This window comes from Sphaerodactylus townsendi, linkage group LG07, assembly GCF_021028975.2.
Source record: "Sphaerodactylus townsendi isolate TG3544 linkage group LG07, MPM_Stown_v2.3, whole genome shotgun sequence".
Taxonomy (NCBI): Eukaryota; Metazoa; Chordata; class Lepidosauria; order Squamata; family Sphaerodactylidae; genus Sphaerodactylus; species Sphaerodactylus townsendi.
This window is the reverse complement of record NC_059431.1, coordinates 95,835,128-95,860,492: the sequence shown is the minus strand read 5'-3', so window position 1 is coordinate 95,860,492 and position 25,365 is coordinate 95,835,128. Positions and strand designations below refer to the sequence as shown.

General features: G+C 47.2%; 1 protein-coding gene across 1 annotated transcript; it reads left to right on the top strand.

The window, feature by feature from the left end:
• The first annotated feature begins 14,939 nt into the window (after nucleotides 1-14,939).
• Nucleotides 14,940-24,765, top strand: GAPDH (glyceraldehyde-3-phosphate dehydrogenase). Its single transcript, XM_048503455.1, has 12 exons — nucleotides 14,940-15,048; nucleotides 15,638-15,682; nucleotides 18,504-18,603; nucleotides 19,521-19,627; nucleotides 19,721-19,811; nucleotides 20,450-20,565; nucleotides 20,716-20,797; nucleotides 22,507-22,658; nucleotides 22,770-22,848; nucleotides 23,660-23,743; nucleotides 24,150-24,247; nucleotides 24,476-24,765. Exons 2-12 carry the CDS (start codon nucleotides 15,660-15,662, stop codon nucleotides 24,543-24,545), a joined length of 1,002 nt encoding a protein of 333 aa, XP_048359412.1. The 5' UTR covers nucleotides 14,940-15,048; nucleotides 15,638-15,659; the 3' UTR covers nucleotides 24,546-24,765.
• Nucleotides 24,766-25,365: the final 600 nt, after the last annotated feature.

The window sequence follows — 25,365 nt, the reverse complement described above, 5'->3', positions numbered from 1 at the left end:
CACACAATTCTCCATCTCTCTGATAATTCAGTGCTTTATTTGGAATATCTGTTGCCAACTTCTGTAGAACCAAGGCTGCTTGAGACGGCTTGCAACAACACCAGGCATCAATTGTTAACAAAATCACTAGCAGCAGTAAAAATGCATAAAAACTATAAAGCAATTTTGACCAGGGCTAATAAAGTACAATTGGTCAACTGCTGTAAAAATGCCACAAAGATAGCCTGGAGAAGTAATGAACAGCCTACCAGATCAGTACCAAGCTGACCTCCAGGGAACAGTATTCTGTAGGGAAGGCGGCAACATCACCTAAGAAGCCCCACCTCCAGTTGTTAATCCACCTCCTTCTGAAGGGAGAGCGGGTGGCACACAGCAGGATTTGGGCTGAAACTCTTGGCTGGCAGAAAATTGTCCAGTACCCTTCTCTTAGGCTGTTTCAGACACTCAAGGCAAGAATTGTGCTCAGAAGCTAATAAGCAGGCCAGTGTAGACCTTATAGAGCAGTGGTGGCGAACCTTTGGCACTCCAGATGTTATGGACTACAATTCCCATCAGCCCCTGCCAGCATGGCCAATTGGCCATGCTGGCAGGGGCTGATGGGAATTGTAGTCCATAACATCTGGAGTGCCAAAGGTTCGCCACCACGGTTATAGAGGGATGGTTTCTTGTTTCCAGCCTCTGATAGCAACCTGGCCACAGTCTTTGTGTACCAATGGAAGCTTTTGTATAGTCTTCAAGGGCAGATCCTTGGAGAGTGCACTGTAATACTCTATAGTCTGGATGTGCTCGGAGCATGAGCCAAATCTGTAATGACCGTGATTGGCACGCCAGCCAAAGTTAACAAGTACATGCTGTCTGTACCAGGCAAGAAACAGGATCTTCCAGCTGTACTCAGATGAAGCAGCACAAGTACCCCCTTTCTTCACAAACTGCATTGTGGATCTAACTGATTAATATTGGCTGATTTACCTTTTCAGTCCCATGTTCCGCACCAACAATTTCCTTTCTCCCCTGCCACTCTACTGAATTGCTTCAGCCTTTCAGTTATGGATGCCAAATCATCAAGTTATGTTGTCTACTTGGTGATGTAATCTCATGTCCCTGTTTCCCTGTCATCTTTTCTTCTGCCCAGTGACACTGTTTTGTGTTCTTAACGCCTGCTTGATGGCCAAACAGTGGCTTCACTACTTTACATGACTGGGAAAGAGAACTTTACCTGTAAAATGGGAAAAGACCTGATGGAAAAGCCAGTGCAGCTGAAAATATAGGAGGTACGACGGTGGGCCCATTCTGCCTGCCCAGAGACTAGGACAGTGGTGGCGAACCTATGGCACGGGTGCCAGAAGTGGCACTCAGAGCCCTCTCTGTGGGCATGTGCAAACAGAGTTGCCCCCCCCCCCCCCCCACACACACACACACATCTAGGCTGGCCTGGGCCTCTGTGCTTGATTATTAGCATCAAACTTAAGACCTAGTTTTGGGGAAGCAGTGTAGGTGACCCTGATAAGCCCTGTTAAACCTCACTAATTTTCATGCGAACAACTAAAGCACCATCCTTTACCTGGGAGCAAGCTTGGTTGCTGGCAATGGGGCTTGCTTCTGAGTAAACCCTCCTAGGGTAGTGATTCACCCATTGGAAGAGTTGCATGGTTGCTTCAAAGCAAAGCAACTGACTACCACGAAGCTTACTCCCAAGTAACGCACGCCTCGGAGCCAGCTGTTATTTTCTAAACTAAAACCTCAGTATTCAGGTTAAATTGCCGTGTCGGCACTTTGTGACAAACAAGTGGGTTTTGGGTTGCAATTTGGGCACTCGGTCTCAAAAAGGTTTGCCATCACTGGACTAGGAAAAGGGGAACGCAGCTTCTAAACTTTCTGTTATTCTGGAAACAAAACACACAGGTATGTAAATTACCAAGAGTGGAGGACTTGGCAGGATTGGTCAAGGAAAAAATACGTGAAATCTGTACAGAAGGGCAGGCTATTCATCTTCTTTTCCCACTATTATGTATATGACAGTAATATGCCTGAAAGAATTTGCTAAGTGCTTGCTTTCCATTCGGTCTCAAAGCTACATCCAACACAGCACAGTTAGTGTTGTAGATTAGGAGTTGGGAAAAATGGGTCGAATCCCCACTCAGCCTTGAAGTTCAGTGTGATCTTGGGCCATTTTGCCCTGTTTTGATCTAAACCAGGGGTAGGGAACCTTTAACACTCAAAGAGCCATTTGGACCCGTTTTCCATGGGAAAAGAAAACACTTGGAGCCGCAAATAATTTTTGACATTTAAAATAAAGATAACACTGTATATATTGGGTTTTTTACCTTTTACTCCACTCATTCTGAGAAGCGCATGGATGCACCCACCCTGCTGCCTGCAGGGCGGGCAAGGATGGGGCCAGCGGCTCGGCCTCGCCGGCCGCCGGGAAAACACCCGCCCCGCTCCAATGGGGCAGGTGAGAAGCCCGCAGCGCGGCCCAGCCGGCTGCGGGCAGTTGGTGCGTCCGCCCTGCTGCCTGCAGGGTGGACAAGGATGGGGCCAGCGGCTCAGCTCGTGGAGCCGCAGTGCATGGGCAGAAGAGCCGCATGCGGCTCTCGAGCCACAGGTTCCCTACCCCTGATCTAAACTATCTCACAGGGTTGTTGTCAGGGTAAAAATATGGGAAGAAAACTGTCCTAGCTCCTTGAAGAAATTTGTTTTTAGAATTAAATTCTGCTTCCTTTCAAATACATCAAGGAAAAAGTTCTTGGCTCTTTGGAGAGAGATGCTCCTGTCCAGACTACATTGGAAACGCTAATCCTGAATGCAGAGTTGGCCCAATGAAAAATTATGGTATACTTGCATACAGGCACCAGTTATTTTGATGATAATTTTAATAAGATTTATTTAGCTGTGTTCGAAGGAACAAAATGTAATTGCATTAAATCTCACCCCAATATCTGGAGGTTCTTGACTTCTGCCAATGTTTTTTTTGGAGGGGGGGGTTGCTTTTAAGGTGGTTTTTTCTCTTGACTTCCCCACACACATACTCTAAGCTCCCCATCAATTCTGCAACAATTCTCCTAGGGTTCTGTTAAACAGGTCACCAGAGCCCAGTTTCCTTTTAAAAGCTCAATTGGGGATGTGGGGGAGTTTGGAAATAATATCATTTCAGGGGGGAAATCCACTTTCTCCATAGTTGTTCTTCATTAGAGGGAGATTAGCCAGGAAGAGTGGGTTTTTCCCACTTGCTTCAGAGGAGATGCTTGGGAAATAACTTGGCTCTCGAGTTGCGTAAGCTGGTTTGCTGCTGTTCGGGTTATGTCTGCCATTTTAATGTGGGGTGATTCTCGAACATTTCTATAAACTTCCCAGTTTAAAGTGGTTGAGTTGGAAGCCCCACCCGCAGCTGGCGTCTGGACTTGCAGCCCCTATAAGCTTGCAGGAGTTGCGTGTTTGCCGTCTTTGAACGTTGAGCCCTATATCCCGCCTCAAGGTGTTTCTGAAACATTCCTTTCCGCATGCAGCAGTAAAAGCTGCTGTCTGAAAATAAAAGTTGGAGGCAGCTGTGGTGCTCTTGAGCAAAATCCAAAAAAGCAAAAAGCCGCATCCTGCCCTTAATTAAGACCAAACAGAAATATGCTGCAGTTTGCACATTTTTGAGCTTTTCAGGTAACTTCATCAGGTGGATGGCTAAATTTAAAAAGGATAAGAGATCACAAAGTCTTTAATGGGCTCCAGGTGGGTGTGGTTACCCAGTGGCATCCTTGCCCACTACAAATGGCACAGGCTGAGTAACCTGGTTGCAACCTTAACATGGGAATTAGAAGAAAAAAATCCCGTCCACCCCATTGCCCACTGAAAGTGCAAATTCCGTTAGCTGGTTGAAGATCTGGCATCAAATACAGCATAAGTCTCTTTCAAAAGGCTAGGAAAAAAGCAAAACTGTACATATGCATATCTATTAAAATTAATCTGCGTGAAAAGTCGAAGACTAAATTGTAGTTATGTTGCCTGTCTTCCTAAAGACTTTGCTAAAGTTCTGTTGCAGTGTCCTTTTCCTGGAATGCTAGATCCCAATGTTCAGATAGCAGGCCAATCTCCTCAGCTCAGAGAAGCTACACAGAGTCAACCCTGGTTAGTACTTGAACGGGAGACCACCAAGGAAGTCCAGGGTTGTGACCAAAGGCAGGCACTGGCAAACCATCTCTGTCCATCTCTTACTTTGAAAATCCTACAGGGTCCAAATGAGCAAAAAGTGGGAAAGGGTTTTCAACCCACAACAAACCTGGTAACCAAAGAGGTTGAAAAAACCCTACGGGGTTGCCATAAGTGCCTTGATAGCCCTTTCTACCACCATAGGTTTTCATAAGCGCCTTGATAGAACTTTCTACCACCATAGGTATTGAGAATAGGAAAGTAAAAACGATGAGTGTAGGAACTCAAATCAGAACCTTGGAAGATGAATCACAAAACTGGCAATGAGTTAAAAGCTCAGAGCACCAGTCAGCTTCGAGCGCCTCAACATCATTCTAATTTCTTCCATTTTACCCTGACAACACTGCAAGATAGATTAGCTTGCGAGGGGTCCGGGATCACATGGTGAGCGTTCATGGCAAAAGTGCATATCCAAACCTGGGTCTCCCAGATCCTACTACAATGCTCTAACCTGTGTACCGCACTGATAGCAGTGTAGGCAAGTAATCCTTCCATATGCTGAAGTATCAAGTTCATATAACCACCACAGTTGCATGGAAAAGCTCTTCTGAATATGAGATTGTGGACGTTTTCTGTGTTGGAGGGAAGGCTTACTCCCAACTAAGCACACAAGCAGCAGTGTCTTAGCTACATTTGCACATTTTTCAGTCCATGCACAATTTGAAATCATCACCATTACCCAGTGTGTTCTTCCCTCAGGACTGGTGGATTTTCATGCCAGAACTACAAAGAACAGCTCGAAATTGTGGCATCTTATCAGGAAGTTTGGCTTCTGGTGACTTAGAAATGTGGACTGTGTCATGGCCACTAGATGGCAGTAGCAGCACCATATTGCCAAGGCTAGCAATGCGCCTCAACAGGGACTTGGCTTCTGTTTCATTTTCTGACCTTTTCCTGCTTCAGGGGGTTAAGAAAGGAAATTTTTCCAGCACTGCAGAAGTCCAAGCGGCCAAGGAAGCATTCCCTACTGTGACTGAGATCACCTAGCCTTGCTGGTGTGCCATAACTATGGAAACTGTGGCAGAGAATCTCACAGAAACACTTCCCCTCTTGTGTTCATCCTGGTATCTACTCACCAGTTTGTTATGTCAGAGTTGGCCTAGTAGTCCCTGTTCTTTATTTTGCCATTTTTCAGACTCTCCAAAGCCTCGGCTTTGTTTCGAAACAAGCAAGCATGCAGGCAATCACGTTTCTTTGTCCAATTAGTAATGGCCTGCTGGAAATTCCTGTGTGGGCAGGTTGCCACATGCTAACTTGAGTGTGTGAGAGAAGCTGTCATGGTGTAGGCCCCGCTACATGTTGAGGCAGAGCTATCCCAAGCCATTTTTTTTCTTAATATGGACATTTATAGCTCACTTTTCTCCCCAGCAGAACCCAAGGTGGCTTAAAAAGTGTTCACTTCCATTTTATCTTCACAACAATCCTAGGAGGTAGGTTAATCTGAGAGAAAGTGATTGGCCCAAGGTCAACCAGTCAACTTCCATGGTAAAGTGGGGATTTGAATCAAGATTTCCCATACCCTCTCCCCCCAAATCACTGTAACCATTTTGAAAAAGCTGGCTCCCTTTGTGCCTCACAGAAATAATTGTTAACATATTCTTGTTCTTAGCCAGTGGACTAAAAATTTTCAGACTTGGGTTCAAATCTCCCTGTGGTTGTATCTCACTGAGTAACCTTGGGCATTAGCATTCTCTCGCCTAGCCTACCTCACAGGGTGGTCATGAAGGTAAAAATGAGACGAAAGAACCACATGTCCTACTCTGTGCTCCTTGAAGGAAGGGACGGATAAAAATATAGCAGATAGTAAAAGACAGTGGATAAAGTGTTGCCCTTTAACATGGCTCTAGAATCTGCTGTCTAAAGGCCTCACCTTTCCTAGTTGGACGGCAGCCAGAGTGTCTCAGCCACAGAAGAGTATGTCAAAACCCTTCAAAGGGCAGCATGCCAACCCTCCACTGCTGCACTTTCTCTCTGCAATTCCACACCTAACCTTTGCTCCCAACCCCCCTTTCCCCCTCTTGTCCCAGCCCTTCAGCATAGCAAAGGACTGGCCCTCAAACGTCAGACCCTAGTTATATTCCAATCCTGACCACTCCCATCCCAAAGTACTACGGTGAATGTCCTGCCTGCAGATTGAATATCAACACTGGAAGCACTGACAGTTTGACGTCCCTCCCTCAGTTTCTCTCTGCCCCCTGCTCAGAGTCCTTGCAAGCAGTTGTTTGCTTATCAAACAGATGTGCAAATGCTGAAACTGTCCCAAATTCCTCCCCGAGTCTCTTTGTCCTGCAGGTTCAAACGATGAGCCACCAAGCAGGCCGTGATGCTCAAGCCCTGTAAAGTTGCTTTTCTTCCTATCTCCAGTGACAAAAAAAGTGTGGCTGTGAAACCCTGGAAGTACAGCCAGTAGGCTACAATGAACTTGGCACCTCACAGGTCAAAAAGGCCTGCCTGTAACAAAAAAGGACTGCCAAATCTGGCCCAGAAAATTCCTGGAGATTTGGAGGCAGTGTCTGTGGAGGTCAGAATCTGAGGAAAGGTTTCACCTCAGATCTATGATAACACCATGAAGTCTTCCCTCTTAAAGGGGCCATTTTCTCCAGAAAAAACTGACCTCTGTAGGCTAGAGATCAGCTGTAATTGTGGGGGGCCTCCAAGTTCTACCCAGAGAGTAATAGCCTTAAACAAGATCCAGGGCTGGAGTCATTGGGGATGACCTTTGGTTGAGGCAGCTATCGTTTTTCCTTCCAATCCTTAACATTCACACACACACACCCCCACACACACCTTCCCAGATATGGAGGAGATTATAAATGGGGAGGAAGAAGAAGAAGAAGAAGAGTTTGGATTTATATCCCCCCCTTTCTCTCCTGCAGGAGACTCAAAGGGGCTGACAATCTCCTTGCCCTTCCCCCCTCACAACAAACACCCTGTGAGGTAGGTGGGGCTGAGAGAGCTCCGAGAAGAACTGTGACTAGCCCAAGGTCACCCAGCTGGCGTGTGTGGGAGTGCGCAGGCTAATCTGAATTCCCCAGATAAGCCTCCGCAGCTCAGGCGGCAGAGCTGGGAATCAAACCCCGTTCCTCCAGATTAGATACACGAGCTCTTAAACCTCCTACGCCACTGCTGAAATCATTGTTGTTTTAGCTAAACCATGGCCCTTCGTTGGAACCTGTTGGGATTTCAAATAAGTTAAACCGCTGTCATTGGATATAATCTTAATATTTGATATCTTGGTGTTTTGTCATCCTTGAATTGTATATAGTACTGTTTATATTTTAACCATTGGTGTAAGCTGCTCTGAGCCCAGCCCTAGGGCTGGGAAGAGCAGGATGGTAAATTTAATAAAATAAATAGCAAGAAGGTCTTGACTTGAGCATCTTCTGGAATCCTTTGAGTGTGGAGTTATAAACCATCCCTCTGGCCTTTTGATAAAGGTCATAACCTCCACAAGAGCTAAACTTAGCGCCTCAGTCCTTCACTTGGAGGTGAGGATAGCCATTGGGTGGTCAGAATCAGATTACAGGCCCAGCCAAATTAACTTTCTTGGGAGTTCCTCGGCATCTGAATCTGCTCTGCTCTCTGCATGCAGGTTTCGTTTCTCCTCATTTAATTCCTCAAAATATATTTTTTTGGCCAGTCCCATGCAGCTTTTACAGGATTCAGTATTGCTATAACCTGCAGAAGAAAATATTCATCTTTCCAGTCATGGGCTATCTGGGATCCTACATGCAATCACATGAGCACTCTTTAAAACTCTGACATGTTGAGAAATGGGAGAGTGATGCACACACTACAGTCCATTTTCTAACTTTTTTTGTACAATCAAGAGTGATTTTTTAAAAATAACTTTATACATTGCTGACAAACCTGAGTTATTTTACTTTTAACCACAAATTTGGACTTCTCATAGTCAAAACAGAGAGATGTGTTTGACATGTGTTATCATGCTTTTCTTCTCTCTTTCACTTTAAAATTTTTCACAACATACTTCAGTCCCAGTCAGCCAAAGGTAGTTGCATACCTCAGTTGCAAAATGAGAGGTTAGAATATAGCAAGAGAATAGCAACATTTCAGCAGATTCACCAGATTAAGCAAGAATTAGCTAACCTACAATGCTGGTTACATCTACAGTTACAGTGCTGAATGTAACTTTTTACAAAGGCTGAAAGACCACTTGCCGAATACAGATCTAAATATTTCAGGGGATCTGTTTTTCTACACAGATATGAGGGATTTCATATTGTTCACATATAGGCTCGAACCAGGATCTAGGAGAACCAGGTTCAAATCCCCACCCTGACTCAATTTACCTCACAGGACTTTTCTGTGAGGATTAAATGCGAATGGAGAGAATGATATTGCAAGATGCTTTGGGTCCCCAGGGGGGAGTAAATATATCTAAGTAAATATAATCCTTACAACAGATACACTGTTATTACCCTCATGTTGGGGAGAGTGGCAGGGATTGGTTAAAATCACTTTGTGAGCAGGGTTGAGGTCCGAAGTAAAGCTCCATAGAGACCCACCATGGTGTAGTGGTTAGAGTGCCAGACTAGGATCTAGGAGAGCCAGGTTTGAATCCCCACTCTGCCACAGAAGCTTGTTGGGGGACTTTGGGAATAACGTACCTCACAGAAGAAGTAGAGTTTGGATTTATATCCTGCTTTTCTCAACCATAAGGAGTCTCAAAGTGATTTACAAACTCCTTCCCTTCCTCTCCCCACCACAGACACCTTGTGAGGGGGAGGGGGGCTGAGAGAATTCTGAGAGGACTGTGACTGGCCCAAGGTCATCCAGCAGGCTACATAGAGGAGTAGGGAAACAAAATCAGCCCACTAGGTAAGAGTTCACTGCTCATGTGGAGGAATGGGGAATAAAACCTGATTCTCCAGATTAAATTCTGCTGCTCTTAACTACTACACCATGCTGACTCTTGTTGCGAAGTTGTTGTGGGGATAAAATGGAGAAGGCAACTGTGTAAGCCCCTTTGCTTCCCTGCTCCTCCACATGAGCAGTGAACTCAAATCTGGAGAACCAGGTTTGATTCCCCACTCCTCCACATAAGCAGCAGACTCTAATCTGGTGAACCAGGTTTTTCTCCCTGCTCCTTTGCATGATGTCTGCTTGGGCCAGTCAGAGTTCTCTCAGAACTCTCTTAGCCCCACCTGCCTCACAAGGTGTCTGATGTGGGGAGGGGAAAGGAAGGAATTGGTAAGCCACTTTGATTTGATTTTGATTTGATATAAGCAGGGTATAAATCCAAACTCTTCTTCTCCTTCTTTTAACAAGTGCTATACAGCACTTACAAATGACTGAGACCCGCCCAAGTGAGGATGCTGACTCATGGTACCAGGATGATCCAGTTGTTGGTCTAAGGAGGCTTCTGCTGGGTAGATAAAGGGAAGGACCAGAGTCCTTGTCCTATGGAGAGAAGTTCAATGTGGGATTTTTTTCCCAAAACAAACACAACAAAAAGGCTTGCCCCTGATCCAAATCCAGAAAGAGCATCTAAAAATGCTGCAATGGGAAGGCCATTAATAAAAGAAGGAATCAGCAAGCCAGCCCTCCAAAACTATGGCACGTGTAGAACTTTCACCTGGATTTGACTCTACCATCAGTTTAGAGATCAGCAAGATTTTTTAAAGTATGAGCTTTCGAGAGTCAAAACCCGAAAATCTTGTTGGTCTCTAAGATGCTACTGGATCCAAATCTAGCTGTCTAACCACAGACCAACGTGGCTGCTCTCTTGCAACAATACACGTCTGATTGCTGTACCCATGGTGTCCAGCAGTGGCACGTATGAAAGGTTGCTGTGAGTGTGACATGAAGGGGAGAAAACATTCCATGTTCCATCTGCCAGATCTGCTGTTCACCCTGACAAGTCAACAAGCCATGGGCGCTGCACAGAGGAAACCAGCCCTGAAGGCCCTCCACCATCTTGGACATCTAGTTTGTCACAAGTTTAGCATGATATTCTTCCCTTTCCCCTTCCTCCCAATTAGTGAATCGGATCCCCTTTTCTTCCTGTCTTCTTGTAAACCATACCTCAGTCACAATGGTGGAGAGGAGGGGGGAACCTGACCCTGCAAGGCAGACCCTAGAACAGAGCACCCCAGATGTTCATGGACTGCAATTCCCATCAGTACCTGCCAGCATGGCCAATTGGGGCACCAGAGTTGGACACCCCTGCCCTAGAATGAGGCGCCAATGAAGCTACATTTCCTTCCCACCCTGCTCTGCAAAGGGTCTTCAGAGTTGCTCTAGAGTTTCCTAAACAACTGGGGGGGAGGGGCTGCCCTCTTCTGCTTCCACCTTTATCACATGGTAACCTTTTTTTAAAAAAAAAGAAAGTAAACAACATTTGGGATATTTCTGATTTCCTGCCATGCTGTTCAGAAAAGGAACAACTTGCTCATACAGATCTTGTTTCCAGTCCCATAAATTTTGTAACAGCAAAGTAAATTGAAACTGAAATGGAATGGAATGGCACCTTAAACCCTAGCCACATATACTGAAGTACAGGTGGTTGGTGAATCAGGTGCATTTGATTAAGAGAGCAGGGACTAAATGTCAATCTTTAAAGTGCTACAAGACTCCTGTTTAATGTTGACTCTGAGGAAAGCATGATTAAGAGGGCCTAGCTAGCATTTCAAGGACCTTGTGTCAATCTAGAGAAATTTACTCTGCAAGAAACTGGGCTGGCCTGGAACTTGGCAAATGCTTCCCAGGAAGTAAATCGGCTAATAGTTTCAGAATCATAGCCATCTAAACTGATTGAATGCAGTGTAGATTGAGGAGGAGACAGAGCCTGGGAAAGGCAGCCATGAAGGAACTAGAAAAGATTCTTTAATGTAAGGACTTGCCACTTGCAACCAAAATCAAGTTAATCCATATGTAGTATTCCCTGTTACAGCAGTCCAGTTAATTCATGCCATAGTACTTCCTGTTACTCAAAAAGCTGGATAATGGAGAAAGCTGGCAGGAAGAAAGTAGATTCCTTTGAAAGGTGGTTTTGGAAGACAGTGTTACGGATACTGTGGATGGCCAGAAAGGTAAAACAAATAAGCGGGTTCTAGATCAAATCAAGCCTCAGATGTTCCTAGAAGCTAAATGACGAAACTGAGGCTGTCGTACTTTGGTCACATAGTTACTGGAAACGATAATGCTAGAAAAAGTTGAAGGTAGCAGGAAATGAGGAAGGTCCAGCATGAGGATTGACGGCCCTCCGCAGCCCTCAGTTTGCAAGCCTTGAACAAGGCTGTTAACATTTTGGAGGGCATAGGGTCGCAATGAGTCGAAAGCGATTTAAAATAGCCTAAGTGCGTTTAGGATTGCACCCGGAACGGAGCCCTCCTGTCCAGATCTTGGTTTTCGCAGCCACGAAATCTGCATCTCCGCTGTGTTTCTTCCTGTTGTAAACGCGACAAAGAACCTCCTTTTGCAAAGAGGCCTCACTCCTCTTTGCCTAACAAAGGATCCGGCGACCGCGGGATTGCCCGGCAACCACCCCTCCTCCAGCGCAGCGGGAGCCCCATTTCCCTCCGGCAAGACGAGCCCTCCTCCGGAGCTCCTACTCGCGGGACGTGACTGCGGAAATCCCGCCTCCCCCTTGGGCCGGGCGGCCCCCAGCATGGCCACTGGTTGCAGCCCGGAGCACCATTCAGATTGACCTGGGCCCTAACGGTGCAGCAACGCGTTGCAACGCGAGACACGTTAGAGGCTGAACGGGGCAGAGGGCTTTTTGCAGCCGCGGCAATGGGAAAACGCGCTGACCGCCCGTAATAGAGATTTTCCCGGGAAGCGGATGTCACGAACGTAGTGGGATGCGCAGATCTCCAGCAGGTGCTCCCCAAATAGAGAACCACGCAGTGTTGGGGCGGGAGAGTGCGAGACAGACAAACTGAACGCTTCCTGACTAGGAAAAAAAAGACAGATTGGGGGGAGACCCCACACGGTTGTGAAACTGAAGCAAAGGATTCTGAATTACTTTCCGGCTGTCCTCATATTTTCGAAGAGGCTTACCCAGAATTGCTTAGCACAAAGTTTGATGCACCTCCAGAAGGTAGCTGGTACCATTTTCAAGATGAAATTTTTAAAATGCAGTACATTCATGAGCCTACAAAAGCTTAACGCTGGAATAAAATCATCTTAGTTTTCAAGGTGCTACTAGATGCCTATTAATTTTTTTTATCACAGATTAGTTATGCCTCAGTATTTAAAATGTGCAGAGCTGCTCCAAACAACCAAGGGCTCGTTTTGGGGTTAACACTGCATGGGATTGCTGCACCTTTAAGAAACCTTTCTCCTCTGCCTTGACTTTGTAGGTTTAAAAGGCCTTAGTGAAAAAATGAGGGAGGTTCTAGGATTTTTTTTTTTCTTAAAGAGATCATGCAGTACTGAATCAGTTTCATTTTGGGTTGCAAAGTTCCTTCTTCAAAGTATCATGAGGCATGGGATAAAACAGGCATTAAAATGGCTGTGTAGATGAGATGAAGCGGAAATACTGACAGACCTGTTGTGGGTTTTCTGGGCTGTGTGACTCTGGTCTGGTAATTTTAGCTTGCATCTGTGGGTCGCGTCTTCAGAAGCATGTCACAGGAGGATGTGTTTCTCCGGGTGGTACAGCGTTGAGAGAGACTGACATTTAACAGAGACCGACTTGCCTACCAGTGGGCACTGGGAATACGCTGCATTTGGGAGCCCTCAGCCCAGGCCCTGCAAATCCATCCTTTGATTCAGCCCAAACGATGAAGGCTTGCCTGTAATTTGTCTTTGTACTTTGTACTTTGGAATTCAAAATGGTCGCTCAGCATCCCTTTCAGAGACAACCTCCCTGCAGGGTCTTTGTGCTTTGGGCTACAATGACTGCAGGTCAGGTACGATTTCTTGTTCACTGAACCCAGAGTAATGTTGGAGGGTGTTTTAACACAGCCAGACCCAATAAGGAACGAGGCAGACAGGGAGGCCGCTCTCTGCATGGGGCTGTTGTGGGACCAGGTCTGTGGGTGAAATGTTAGGAGCTAAAACTACCAGCCCACAGCCTAGAAAAACCACAAGAGCTAGTTGATCCTGGCTGTGAAAGCCTTCCACAACAAATTGCCAGTGATGGATTTTCTTGCAGGGACCTTTTCTAATAGGATAGGTCTTCTGTGTTCCCTGCAGGCTGCTGTGTTGTGGAATTGAGCGGCCTCTTCCTTGTGAGCATCATTAAGAGCAAAAGGACATTTTATTGTTACCTCAGACAAAGAGCAGCCTGCCCGTTCTGCCATTATTTCCAGCATCAGGGTTGGGCAGGAGCACACGGCGGCCTTTAATTGTCATTGTGAAGAGGATCTGAGCCTGCTGAACTGCAACAGCATCCTTCTGTTAGTGTGCTCAGATGAAACACACAGGAGCCTGGCAGCACCTTTCAAATGAACCAGTTTAGAAAGCTAGTTTTCAGGGGATTAAGTATGTTGGTCTGTGGCAGGGGGGCGTGGTTCATCAGAGACCCACAAGAGTTCCAGAGTATGAGCTTTCAAGGTCCCTTAATCAGGTTTGGAAAACACCTTTAGGAGCAGCAGCTGAGATCGAGACATTCAAATGCAACTAGGCCACAAAAGCTTATAATCCACAAACCCACTGCTCTTCAGTGGTGGAAAGTGCTGCCAATTTAAAGTGGTTCCGTAAGGTTTTCATGGCAACTGATGTTCAGAGATAGTTTGGAATTGCCTGCCTTTATGAAAAGTCCCTGGACTTCTTTTGTGGTCACCCATCCAAGTACTAACTAATGCCGATCCTACTTAGCTTCCAAAATCCACTGAGATCAGGCTAGCCACCCAAATCAGAACTCTTAGATGCTTAGGGTGCCATAAAATAAACAGGAGGCTGCCAGCACTGATTAGGCCCAGGATAACCTCTTGAGGGCCAAAGTGAGTCCATGTGGCTGGATGCATTTCATAAAAGTGGCCTGCACAGTCCAGGACACTGAGAAGAGGTGCTAGTTTTTATATTCTGCTTTTCACAAGCATAAGGAGTCTCCAAGAGGTTTACAAACTCCTTCCTCTCCCCACACACATACCCTGTGAAGTAGGTGGGGCTGAGAGAGTTCTGAGAAAACTGTGATTAGCCCAAGGTCACCCAGCAGGCTTCCTGTGGAGGAACAGGAAACAAATCTGGTTCACCAGATTAGAGTCTGTTGCTCATGTGGAGGAGTGGGGAATCAAACCCCAGTTCTCCAGATTAGAGTCCACTTGTTCTTCACCACGCCAGCTCCCCTTATCAGTATTTGAGGTGCCCCAAGATTCCTGCTTATGTTTGCTTCCGCCGGAATGAACGCGTGTGTGCACGTGAATAGAACGCTAGCCCGCTGGAAGAGAAAAGCTGAGCGTCCAGACGTGTCCGGAAGGGCATAAGGAAAGAGGGGTCCGGGCCGGTGATGCCGCGCCGTCCCCAGGTAGCGAGACTCACAGCCTCCGAGGGGGCGGAGGTTCCCTTTAGCTCCTGTGGCGGACGCGGGCCCTTCACGGAGCTCCCCAACGCAGGCCGGACTGTCTTCCCGGGACTGGCGGCGGGCTCTCCGGCCCTGTTCTGAGGGGCAGTCTCCAAGACTCCCCGAGTTAGCTGGGACCGGCCGTGCGGAAAAAACTCCGCCTGCGCTGCAAGTTGCGCCTCCGCGTGGCCCCGGGGCGGAATTGGGGCTTGGCCCAGGGGCGGCGCGGAGCCTCTCGCGGAGCCCTGATTCGGCGCCTGTCTGGGGGGCCGGCCCGTCCCATTAGCACGGGGGAGGTATAAAGGGCGAGGCTGGCAGGCCCGGTCTTCCCACCTCCTCGCTGCGCCACGGAGCTGAGTCAGGTCAGGGAGCCCCAGGTGAGTGGCAGCTGCTGCAGCCGCCGCGAAGTGGGGCGCACGGGGAGGCTGGGCGTCTGCGGGTCTGGTGGCTCTGAGGGGACCCTTACTTGCGCTCAGTCCTTCAGCCTCCTCTACGCCCGTCGAGCCCCGACGGAGACCAGGAGGGCTCGTCGGTGGGGCGCGTTCCCGTGAACTGGGTTGCAGAGGCCGCGTGCCCCGGGAGTGGGGGAGCTTCTTTCCGGGGGGCGGCCTGGCAGGACGAAGCTTTCGGTGCCGCCTTGCGGGAGGGGTGGTCGCTGGGGGCTGCGCTCCCTGAGACCAACTTTTCCCTTTCTTTTCCCTGCGGGCTGGAACTTTCTCAGGCGCGGGTGGGGCACCTCTTCCTCCCGGTCGCGGGTGGGTGGGGCGGCTCCTCTCGCTTCCGTGAAGCCAGCTGCGCCTTTTTGTGGCTGGGGGGGGGGGGCTCGCTGGGGCCCCAATTGCAAGGGGGAGACTCGGGGCGCCCGCGTGGGAGCGGGTTTTCGTACAAAAAGGGGACTTCTACTTTCTTTGGCGAGCCAGCGATTAACTGGGTCGTCCTTAATCTCTCTCCCCGCCCCCTCCACAGGAACGCTTTTCGTAAAGCCAAGATGGTGAAAATCGGAGTCAACGGGTGAGTGGCCGGGGGGGGGGTGTTGGGGGACGTGCCGCGCGTCTGCCCGGGAATGGTGGAAGGGGGAGCCCCGGCGGGGAGGAGACACTTGGGGGGCTGCCCCTCCTTCTCTCCGTCCCTGTTTCTGCAGTTCGTGAGAAACTTTCTAGCCAATGGGAGCGCTCGGCCTCCAGAGTTGCTCTGGCCCTTTCGGCCTGTTGCAATTGCGGGGGGCGTAGAGGAAGAGAAGAAGTTCCGCTGACAACCAGGGATGACCCAACCTGAGCTTCTCCCAAGGACGTCTGAAGGTCACCCTGGCCCTCTTGCCTTCTCCCAGCAAATGTCCCTGCCACAATACCTGCTTGTGTCCTGCCTGTTGCAGCTGCTCCTTTGGGACACAAACACCCACAGGTGGGATCCAACCAGTTCTCACCACTTCTCTAGAAGTGGTTACTAATTTTTTCTGAGTGCCGAGAAGGGGTTACTAAAGCAACCTCCCTGCCCAATGGGGACTGGAGGTGCGTGTGTGCTGCGGCGCCACTGTTTGAATCCCACCACCATCAGAACCTGTTATTAAAATTTTTGGATCCCACCACTGCAAACACCCCTTTGGATGGCGGGAGTCTTCCTGCGCTGCAGGATAAAGCACATGGAGGAAACCCGGCTGGCCAGGATGTAGGCGGCTGATTCATTTCCCCAGCTTTGCCTCAGCTGAGTCACTGCCAACAGGAAACAGTTAGTTGCATGTGGAGCTGTCCCTTCTTCTCTGCCCCACTTTGTTTCTTGCCTCCTCACGGCCGCCCCCAAAAGCTAAGGTGTCACGGGCAGGGCCTGGCTTAGGGGCCCCACCGGGAATGTGACCTTCTGCTGGTCCCACTCAGAGGCAGAGAGCTGTAACAAGATAACTCTGCTCCTTGGTGTCTGGGAGAGAGCCGGCTCTAAAGTTAGTGCCTGACCTTTCTGTGTCCGGATTTGGGGGGAGTTTGAACGCCAAAAAGGAGCAGAGGGAGAAGTTTATCAGCTGGATTGCCAAGAAAGGGGAAAACCAGGCAGCCTGCTCTAGATGCAACTTGAGAGAACCCGGCGTGCTTTGCGGCCAATTACAAAGCAGCTTCCCGTTAAGAATTCCTGCTTTGCATGTGAAAGGTCTTGGCTCAGATTTCTGGCAACTTCAGGATCTCTGGTCAGAGAACTGGGGAAGAGCCCTGCCTGGGACCTCAGGAGACTGATGCCTTGTGGATGCACAGTAACAGGCCTATGCCTGGGGCAGCTTCCTGGGTTAAAAAAAAAGCGCAGGTCTTTGCACAGAGTGTATGCCACCAGGGCACTGGCAGCTGCTTAAGCACTTGGCGTTCATTTTGCCTTGCCCGATCCAGACTTCTAACTCCTGTCTCGCATGCCATCACCCTTGTATGAACTGGGGAGGAAGGGGTTAAAGGAGAGCAGCTGAGAGAAATCTGTTCAGCTCTAAGCAAAGAAGTCCTTTGTTTTAAACACAACGACTGTCTCATGTGTCCCTAAAGGCACCTGTTGGGATTTCTCAAACTGGCTACTCCAGAAGGTCAAAAAACAACAACAGTGGAGCAGTTTCATCTTGGCTCTGAGTTTCTGGATAGCTACTACTATTCATTCCCATTTGTTCCTTTTCCAACCAACCCCTCTTCACAGCCTTGTTAGTTCTTGGCATCTGAGGCAGGTTCCTTTATTCGCTCTGCTTTCTTTTTTCTGTATCCCCCGTTAGTCAGTAGAGTAAATGGGCTCTGCTGCTTCGTAGGAAACCCAGGAAATTGTTCCCCTTTTGGTAGGGAGATCAAGTTTGGATTGCCACACTGCAAAGGGTGTGTAGAGCCTGCGAACTGTATTAAATGGTGGTGACCCAGGTAAAGTAATCCAGGCAGTATATCGAAGGGGCAAATGATGCCTTCATAAGAGCAGTCTTTCTTTCATAGCATTATATGTATGTTAAAAAAACAATTATTGAAAAGATTTTTAAAGATAGTGTGGTAAAGATAAATAAGTGAGAAATTAGTCCCGTTTTCTTGGGAGTAAATTGCTGGGAGTAAATCACAGACACTGAGTTAAAACAACTTTTTAAAGGTAAAGTATCAATGGGAGCAGCAGTGGCGTAGGAGGTTAAGAGCTCATGTATCTAATCTGGAGGAACCGGGTTTGATTCCCAGCTCTGCCGCCTGAGCTGTGGAGGCTTATCTGGGGAATTCAGATTAGCCTGTGCACTCCCACACACACCAGCTGGGTGACCTTGGGCTAGTCACAGCTTTTCGGAGCTCTCAGCCCCACCCACCTCACAGGGTGTTTGTTGTGAGGGGGGAAGGGCAAGGAGATTGTAAACCCCTTTGAGTCTCCTTACAGAGAGAGCGGGGGATATAAATCTAAACTCTTCTTCAAATCATCCATAAATCTTGGTGCAGCAGATGGCATACACAGTATTATGGTAGGATTGGTAGAGGTCAGTTGCTGCTAGCCTGAAGGTCCATCCCTTGATTCAGAAAATGCTTTCCTATAAGAGAATTGCCCCTACCCTGGGGAACTTGTATGCTTATGCCCTTTGACTGCTTAAGATTTTTGACTGACTTCATTTTAAACCTGCTTTTGGGGGACATAACTTGCTTTTGTTCCATGTGACCTTTTGTCCATCCCAAAACAGTTTCAGCTGCTTGCACTACAAAATGGTTCCCCACCTCATGAGAGCAGTTCCAACCGTCAGTGGCCTTGCACTCTACTATGGGCAGATCTTTGTCTCGTAAAAGTAGGGAATAACCTAGAAATGTTTTCTTGCTTGTCCACCCTGACAGCAGCATCTGCTCTCATTTTCTGTCTCTAGATTTGGCCGTATTGGCCGCCTGGTCACAAGAGCAGCCATCTGCTCAGGAAAAGTCCAGGTTGTGGCTATCAATGACCCTTTCATTGACCTCAACTACATGGTGAGTGGGAGTAGGGGGTGGGGGAGCTTGGTGCCTCTGGCTTCCCCTTCTGCGTCTTGATCCTTCCTGTCACACGGGGTGGTTTCTTGGTTGGGCAGGCTTCTGTGGGAGGGGGTGGATGCTCGTTTGTAGGTTTTAAGGCAGAGGCTAGATGGCCATCTGCCAGCAAGGCTGATCCTGTGACTCACTATGAATTTAAGCATATCCAGAGAGGGAAGACTGCAGTTGGTTTTTGTGACCCATTCTTATATTTGTAGTGTACTGACAGTCACTGCTTTGGGGTCAGGAAGGAATTTTCTTCCAGGCCAGATTAGCCCAGGGGTCCTGGAACTTTTTTGCCTTCCTCTGGGCATAGAGCAGGGGTCACTGGATGCATGGAGGGGGAGCGATGGGAGGTGTGTTTCCTGTTTTGTACAGGGGGATTGGAGCAGATGAGCCTTCAGATACCTTCCAGCTATATGTCTCTGAAATGGGCCACGCCCCACTTGCAGGCATTCTTGTATCCCTAAATTCTGTTAAGAAGAACTGAAAGCTAAATTCAGCATCTGAGGGGCAGAGAGAAAGTCCACTGGTTGAAGGCCAGGCTTGGGTCAAGCAATTTGGTTTTGGAATACTCCTCTTGTCCCTGTGTCGAAGAGACTGTCTTCTTTATTAAGTCCCCGGTTTCATGTTTCAAAAAGCCAAGTCGCATTCCTATTTGCCTGTAGTTTGTCATAGCAATTGTTAATTCATGCATGTCTAGGTGAAATGGAATAAGACAGGTGAAGGAAGTGGCATTGGAATTCATTTCTTCACACAAGGCTTCATTCCTGCAGTTGTGCCTTGGCTTGGGAGTGGGGTGAGAGAAATGGGGGGCTGGGGGTGAGTGAAGCAGGAATTTGGTCAGGAGTGCAGCTGACCCAAGCATCTCTCCTCAGGTCTACATGTTCCAATATGACTCCACTCATGGCCGTTTCCATGGCACTGTCAAGGCTGAGAATGGGAAACTTGTGGTCAATGGGAATGCCATCACAGTCTTCCAAGAGTAAGTGGCTGTAACTTCCACTGTAACTTCCTTGCTGACTGGGGAACGAGCTGATCCTAAACTGTCTTTTGTTTACTTCTTTATTTTTGGCAGGCGTGACCCTGCCAACATCAAATGGGGCGAGGCTGGTGCAGAGTACGTTGTGGAATCCACTGGAGTTTTCACCACCACAGAGAAGGCCAGCGTAAGTGGAGGAGGGATGGAGGGGGAACAGAAAGCAGCATCTTTGGGAAAGATTGCTGGGATGGACAAGGGGATTACTTCAGCCTGCATTCTATAATTCTGTCACCCAGCAAGCTTTGTAACTTTGGGCCAGGCACACAGACTGGACTTAACCTATCTTACAGGGTTGTTGAGAGAATAAGATAAGGAAATGAGAACCATATATCAAATTCCATCTGTTCTTTTTCCGAAGAGTCCAGTTATCAGGGTTGATAGACATAAAACTGAGCAAAGTGCAACGCTTCCGTTATTGTTGTTGACTTTTAAATTCCGGAGTTGGCCCTATCCCATTAAATAAGCTATAGTTGCTGGCACATCTGTCCTTTGAATATCTGGTCTGTACATTCTAATCAGTAATATATTTGAGGCTCCTTATGTGAGTATAATGGAGCAGGTATCCTTTGCTGAGTTTCCATGTGAGTTTATTAATATTTAGGAATTGGAATCATGTTGGCAGAGCCATTCACACATAGTTATGTGTGAGCAATAACATAAATATGGGCTCTTCATAGTATGTTTTTGTTTGCTGCCACATTGTTTCCATATAATTCAGTAACCCTTGAAAGTAAGGTTTTTTGCATTCTCTTGCCTCTCTTCCAGGCTCACTTGAAGGGTGGTGCCAAACGCGTTGTCATCTCTGCCCCCTCTGCTGACGCTCCCATGTTTGTGATGGGTGTCAATCACGACAAATATGAAAATTCTTTGAAAGTTGTCAGGTGAGCTGGTGGGGATTTGTCTGGGTTGCTGTAACTGGATATGAAGCCGGTTACAGCTCTGCCCCACTGACATGAGGATGGAGAGTCACCCAAAAGGGGTTGGGCAGAAGAAACATCCTCCTAACTCCTTTTGATATAATTTCCTCTTAGTAATGCATCCTGTACCACCAATTGCCTGGCTCCCTTGGCAAAAGTCATCAACGACAACTACGGCATCGTTGAAGGCCTCATGGTAGGTGAAGGACACGCTCCCCATTGTTTGCACTTTGCACTAGCTGGGTGCTGGTTTTGTGAAGATCTGGATGTAAAACTGGCTCTCCTTAATGGAAATGTCAAATCTATGAATTTATTAGAATGTACAGCATATCCTATGATGGTTACTTCAGCACAGCACATCAAAACCTTTATTAGGCATAAGTTAAAATCTTTACAAACAATAATTCTGTACATAAGTACAAAAATAGTCTAATATCCCGGTTGTAATAAAATATTATATACACAGAACATTGAATATATGATATATTGTTTAGCGTCAGACAATTAAAATCCATTTACATTAGGGAACGGCTCACGATTGTCATTTTATTAAATCACATGTAAGCCCGTGTATTTGTAATTTATATAACTACCTAAGCTCAGGTTTTTGGTAACATTTGTTGTTTATTACTTCTGCTAAGAAAGTTGCAACCTTAAGAGTTATTTCAGGGGACCGATAATTTAGTAAATAAGATACTATGTATGTTGCAGGTAGGCTAGGTTTTGTTTTAAGAAGCGGAGTAATATAAATACTACGTAGAGAAGAGTAGAACTGACAGTTTAGAAGAATATGCTGGATTGAATCCACAGGAGCAGCAGTGGCGTAGGAGGTTAAGAGCTTGTGTATCTAATCTGGAGGAACTGGGTTTGATTCCCAGCTCTGCCGCCTGAGCTGTGGAGGCTTATCTGGGGAATTCAGATTAGCCTGTGCACTCCCACACACACGCCAGCTGGGTGACCTTGGGCTAGTCACAGCTTCTCGAAGCTCTCTCAGCCCCACCCACCTCACAGGGTGTTTGTTGTGAGGGGGGAAGGGAAAGGAGATTGTAAGCCCCTTTGAGTCTCCTGCAGGAGAGAAAGGGGGGATATAAATCCAAACTCTTCTTCTTCATCTTCATTTAATGGGCATGGAGGTTACTTCAGAATATATGGGAAAGATTAAAATCTGCTGCTGAGGAAGTAGGATAATTTTATCATGAAATGGATAACAGCGGCAAGCTCATTCCATGTTTGGATTCTTTGAACTATAGTGGACTCCATAACTTAAACATTTTGGTTGATAAGATGTTCTGTTATCTGTTGACATTTCTACACTTAACTGTATTAAATCTTGCACATTTAGGGTTGTATGTAGTCTAGGTATAGTATTTTATTTTTCTTAGGTATCATATTTCTGTGTTGGCTTTCTCAAGTCATGTCTCACTTCAACCTTCCTTGGTCAAGCGGGTGGTCTATCTAGTCCACCATCCTGTCTCACTCAGTGGCCAGACAGTTTGTCTAGTGGACCACCAAAAGGGTGTGAAGTCGAAGCCTTCATAAAAATGTCAGAAGAGCACTATTTAATCAGACCAGCAAGGGTCTACTAGTCCAGCATTCTGTGCCGTACAGTAGCCAAGCAGTTTGACTAGAGATCCACCAACAGAGCACAGAGGCTTCCTCAGTTATGTGGAAGGATAATCAAAAAGGCAGTTCTTCTTATAGCAAAGATAACAACATGGAAGGGGTTGAAACTTGTAATCTTCCCAGTTCGACTATCCCTTCACATACCTGAGTGAGCCGTGACTCACAAAAGCTCATACAGAAACAAACCAATGTGATCTTTGAGGTGCTGCCGCAAGTGGTCCAGAGGATGAGGTTATGAAGTGTTTCCTGGGATAGAAATGGCCTTTTCTGCTCTTTCCCCAGACCACAGTCCATGCCATCACAGCCACACAGAAGACTGTGGACGGTCCTTCCGGAAAACTGTGGAGAGATGGCCGGGGAGCCTCTCAGAACATCATCCCTGCATCCACAGGTGCAGCTAAGGCTGTTGGCAAGGTTATCCCTGAGCTGAATGGGTGAGCATCTCTGTTCTTGGTCAGGGGGTGCCCAACTGAAGCCATGGGTCAAGGCGACTGTTGAAGCGGCAGGTACATTCATGCTGACTGTGTGTCTTCGTTCACCTGCAGAAAACTCACAGGGATGGCTTTCCGCGTTCCAACTCCAAACGTTTCTGTTGTGGACTTAACATGCCGCTTGTCAAAACCCGTGAGTATCTCTGAATCTCCTTTACTCCAGTATTGTCTGGGGTGTTTTCCTTTTATTCCTTTCGAATTTTACTGCTTGGTGAACTTGCTGGTGCAGAAATGTCATGCACAGCAATGTGGATGTGTGCACACCCACCACAGTGTTAGGACAATATTGGAAACGTGTGGCATGTTCATAGGAATTGAGGAAGAGTTTGGATTTATATCCCCCCCTTTCTCTCCTGTAGGAGACTCAAAGGAGCTAACAATCTCTTTGCCCTTCCCCCCTCACAACAAACACCCTGTGAGGTAGGGGGAGCTGAGATTGCTCCGAAAAGCTGTGACTAGCCCAAGGTCACCCTGCTGGCGTGTGTGGGAGTGCGCAGGCTAATCTGAATTCCTCGGATAAACCTCCACAGCTCAGGCGGCAGAGCAGGGAATCAAACCCGGTTCCTCCAGAGTAGAATGCACCTGTTCCTCCAGAGTAGAATGCACCCGAGTAGCAGAGAGCTGGACTAGATGGACTTTGGTCTGATCCAGCTGGCTTGTTCTTATGTTCTTAACCACTACACCACTGTTGCTCCATAGAGGATAGGGCTGCAGGAATTGTGTGCATTTCAAAGAATTCTGGATTGGTGAGTGAGGACTTGGCTGCCTGTCTTTGAGAGAGCTTCAAGCCATCTTAGAAAGAGGTCTAAGAAGGATACCTTGGCTGTAACAACAGCTCTGCTTACCAATCCTCTCCCATCTCTTTCTAAGGCATAGCTGTGCTTGTCCAATTGGTTGTTTGACCTCAAGTCTTGAAACATTTCTCCCCCTTTCCTTTCTCTCAGGCCAAGTACGATGACATCAAGAAAGCTGTGAAGGCAGCATCTGAAGGGCCAATGAAGGGTATTCTGGGATATACAGAGGACCAGGTAGGCTGCAAACATGGACTTTCAAACACCCTGTTCCCATTTGGGGAGGGGGGCAGCTTTGCACAAGTAGCTTCAAACTGCTCCATACCTGCATCACAATGCTGCTAGGGGTCTAGACGCAGCTCACAGCAGTATCTGCTCTTGAGCGGTGACTGTATTAAAATACTTTTGCAGTTTTATGGAAATAGTTGCATTAGCCTATCCAGGGTAAAAGAAGTGTTCTTATAGCCTTAAAATGATGAGAACACCATCTATTGTTTTGCTCACAGTGTAGTTAAAATATTCAGTCCTGCCTTGCAGGGAACTGGGAGGTGTTGGCACTTTTTAATGCCCTGACTCCACTGCATTTTAAGCATCCTTGGAGGATTTTAAGCTTCCTTCTTTCTCTCTCTTCCTTCTTCCTTAGGTTGTCTCTTGCGACTTCAATGGTGATGCTCATTCCTCCATCTTTGATGCTGCTGCTGGTATTGCCCTCAATGATAACTTTGTCAAGCTGGTGTCCTGGTAAGATTTTTGGGAGGCGAGCTGGGTGAAACTAGTGGTGGGTAGGAAACAGAGGCCTACTTCTAGCTATTGCAACCATATCTGTAGGAGTAGTGATGGTATAATCCTAACTGAAACCTCCTTTGCTGCTGCTGTTTTTGGCCAGACACTTCAGAATAGAAAGCCTATTTGCTTATAGGGGTTTTATAGGGGTTTGTTTGTAATTCTTGGTATGTTTCCGCCCTTTAGGTATGACAATGAGTATGGCTACAGCAACCGCGTGGTTGACTTGCTGGTTCACATGGCATCGAAGGAGTAAAGATAGAACAGCTGAACCCTGCCTGAAGGGGGGGACGGTAATGCCTCACTTGAAGCACCCCCTCCCATCACCTTGGTTTCTTCTTGCAACTCAGCTCTGTATCCTGCAGTTAGAGGCATTCACTATTCCATCTGCCTCTGAGGAAGTGGAGAGGCCAGAAGAAACTTGACTGTTTCAGTAACACCTCCTGCCCTCTCAATAAAAGTCATCACTTATCTTGCATACTTGTACTTTTTTTGATTGGTGGTGGGGATGGGGCATGAGAGAAAAATCCTCTTTGAACAAAGTCTGAAAGGTTTCCGTAAGTGGAATGATGGTTTGGGGGAAATCTCTAAAGGCGTGAGAAGGTGGGTCGGCCTATCTTTAAGTAATTTCTCATTGCTAGTTGGTGGTATCTTATTTTCTCCACATTGCATGTTGATCGCAGCAAGGGGCATGATGAAGAAAACTAGTTGCTATCAGGAAGGGCTTTGATCTCTTTGGGAACCAACACCCCCCTTTCCCCTCCTTTTATGCACACTGTTCCTGGAGTAAAGGAAATATTCAAAGTGGACTTGAAGCCTGGTTTTTATTTCGGATACCTAGGCAAACAAGCTTCAGTCACAGCAAAACGTTCACCATTTGCCCCCCAGGTGTTTTGGGTAGCCAGGATAGGAAAGAAGGGCACCAGTAATTAAACAAGACCATAAAATTTGGGTTATAAAAAATTGATCAAGAACGATTTAAGGTGGAAAAGCTATGCAGATGATGTAGTCCTAACACCAAGCCTGTAACTATCAATCAAGCATTTGATGGACCAGATAGAGCTATATGGATCAGT

Coding starts and splice junctions, on each gene's coding strand:
- GAPDH (XM_048503455.1), top strand. CDS start 15,660: ATGGTGAAAATCGGAGTCAACGG. Junction 22,659..22,769: donor GTTATCCCTGAGCTGAATGG/GTGAGCATCTCT, acceptor GTTCACCTGCAG/AAAACTCACAGGGATGGCTT. Junction 24,248..24,475: donor TTTGTCAAGCTGGTGTCCTG/GTAAGATTTTTG, acceptor TCCGCCCTTTAG/GTATGACAATGAGTATGGCT.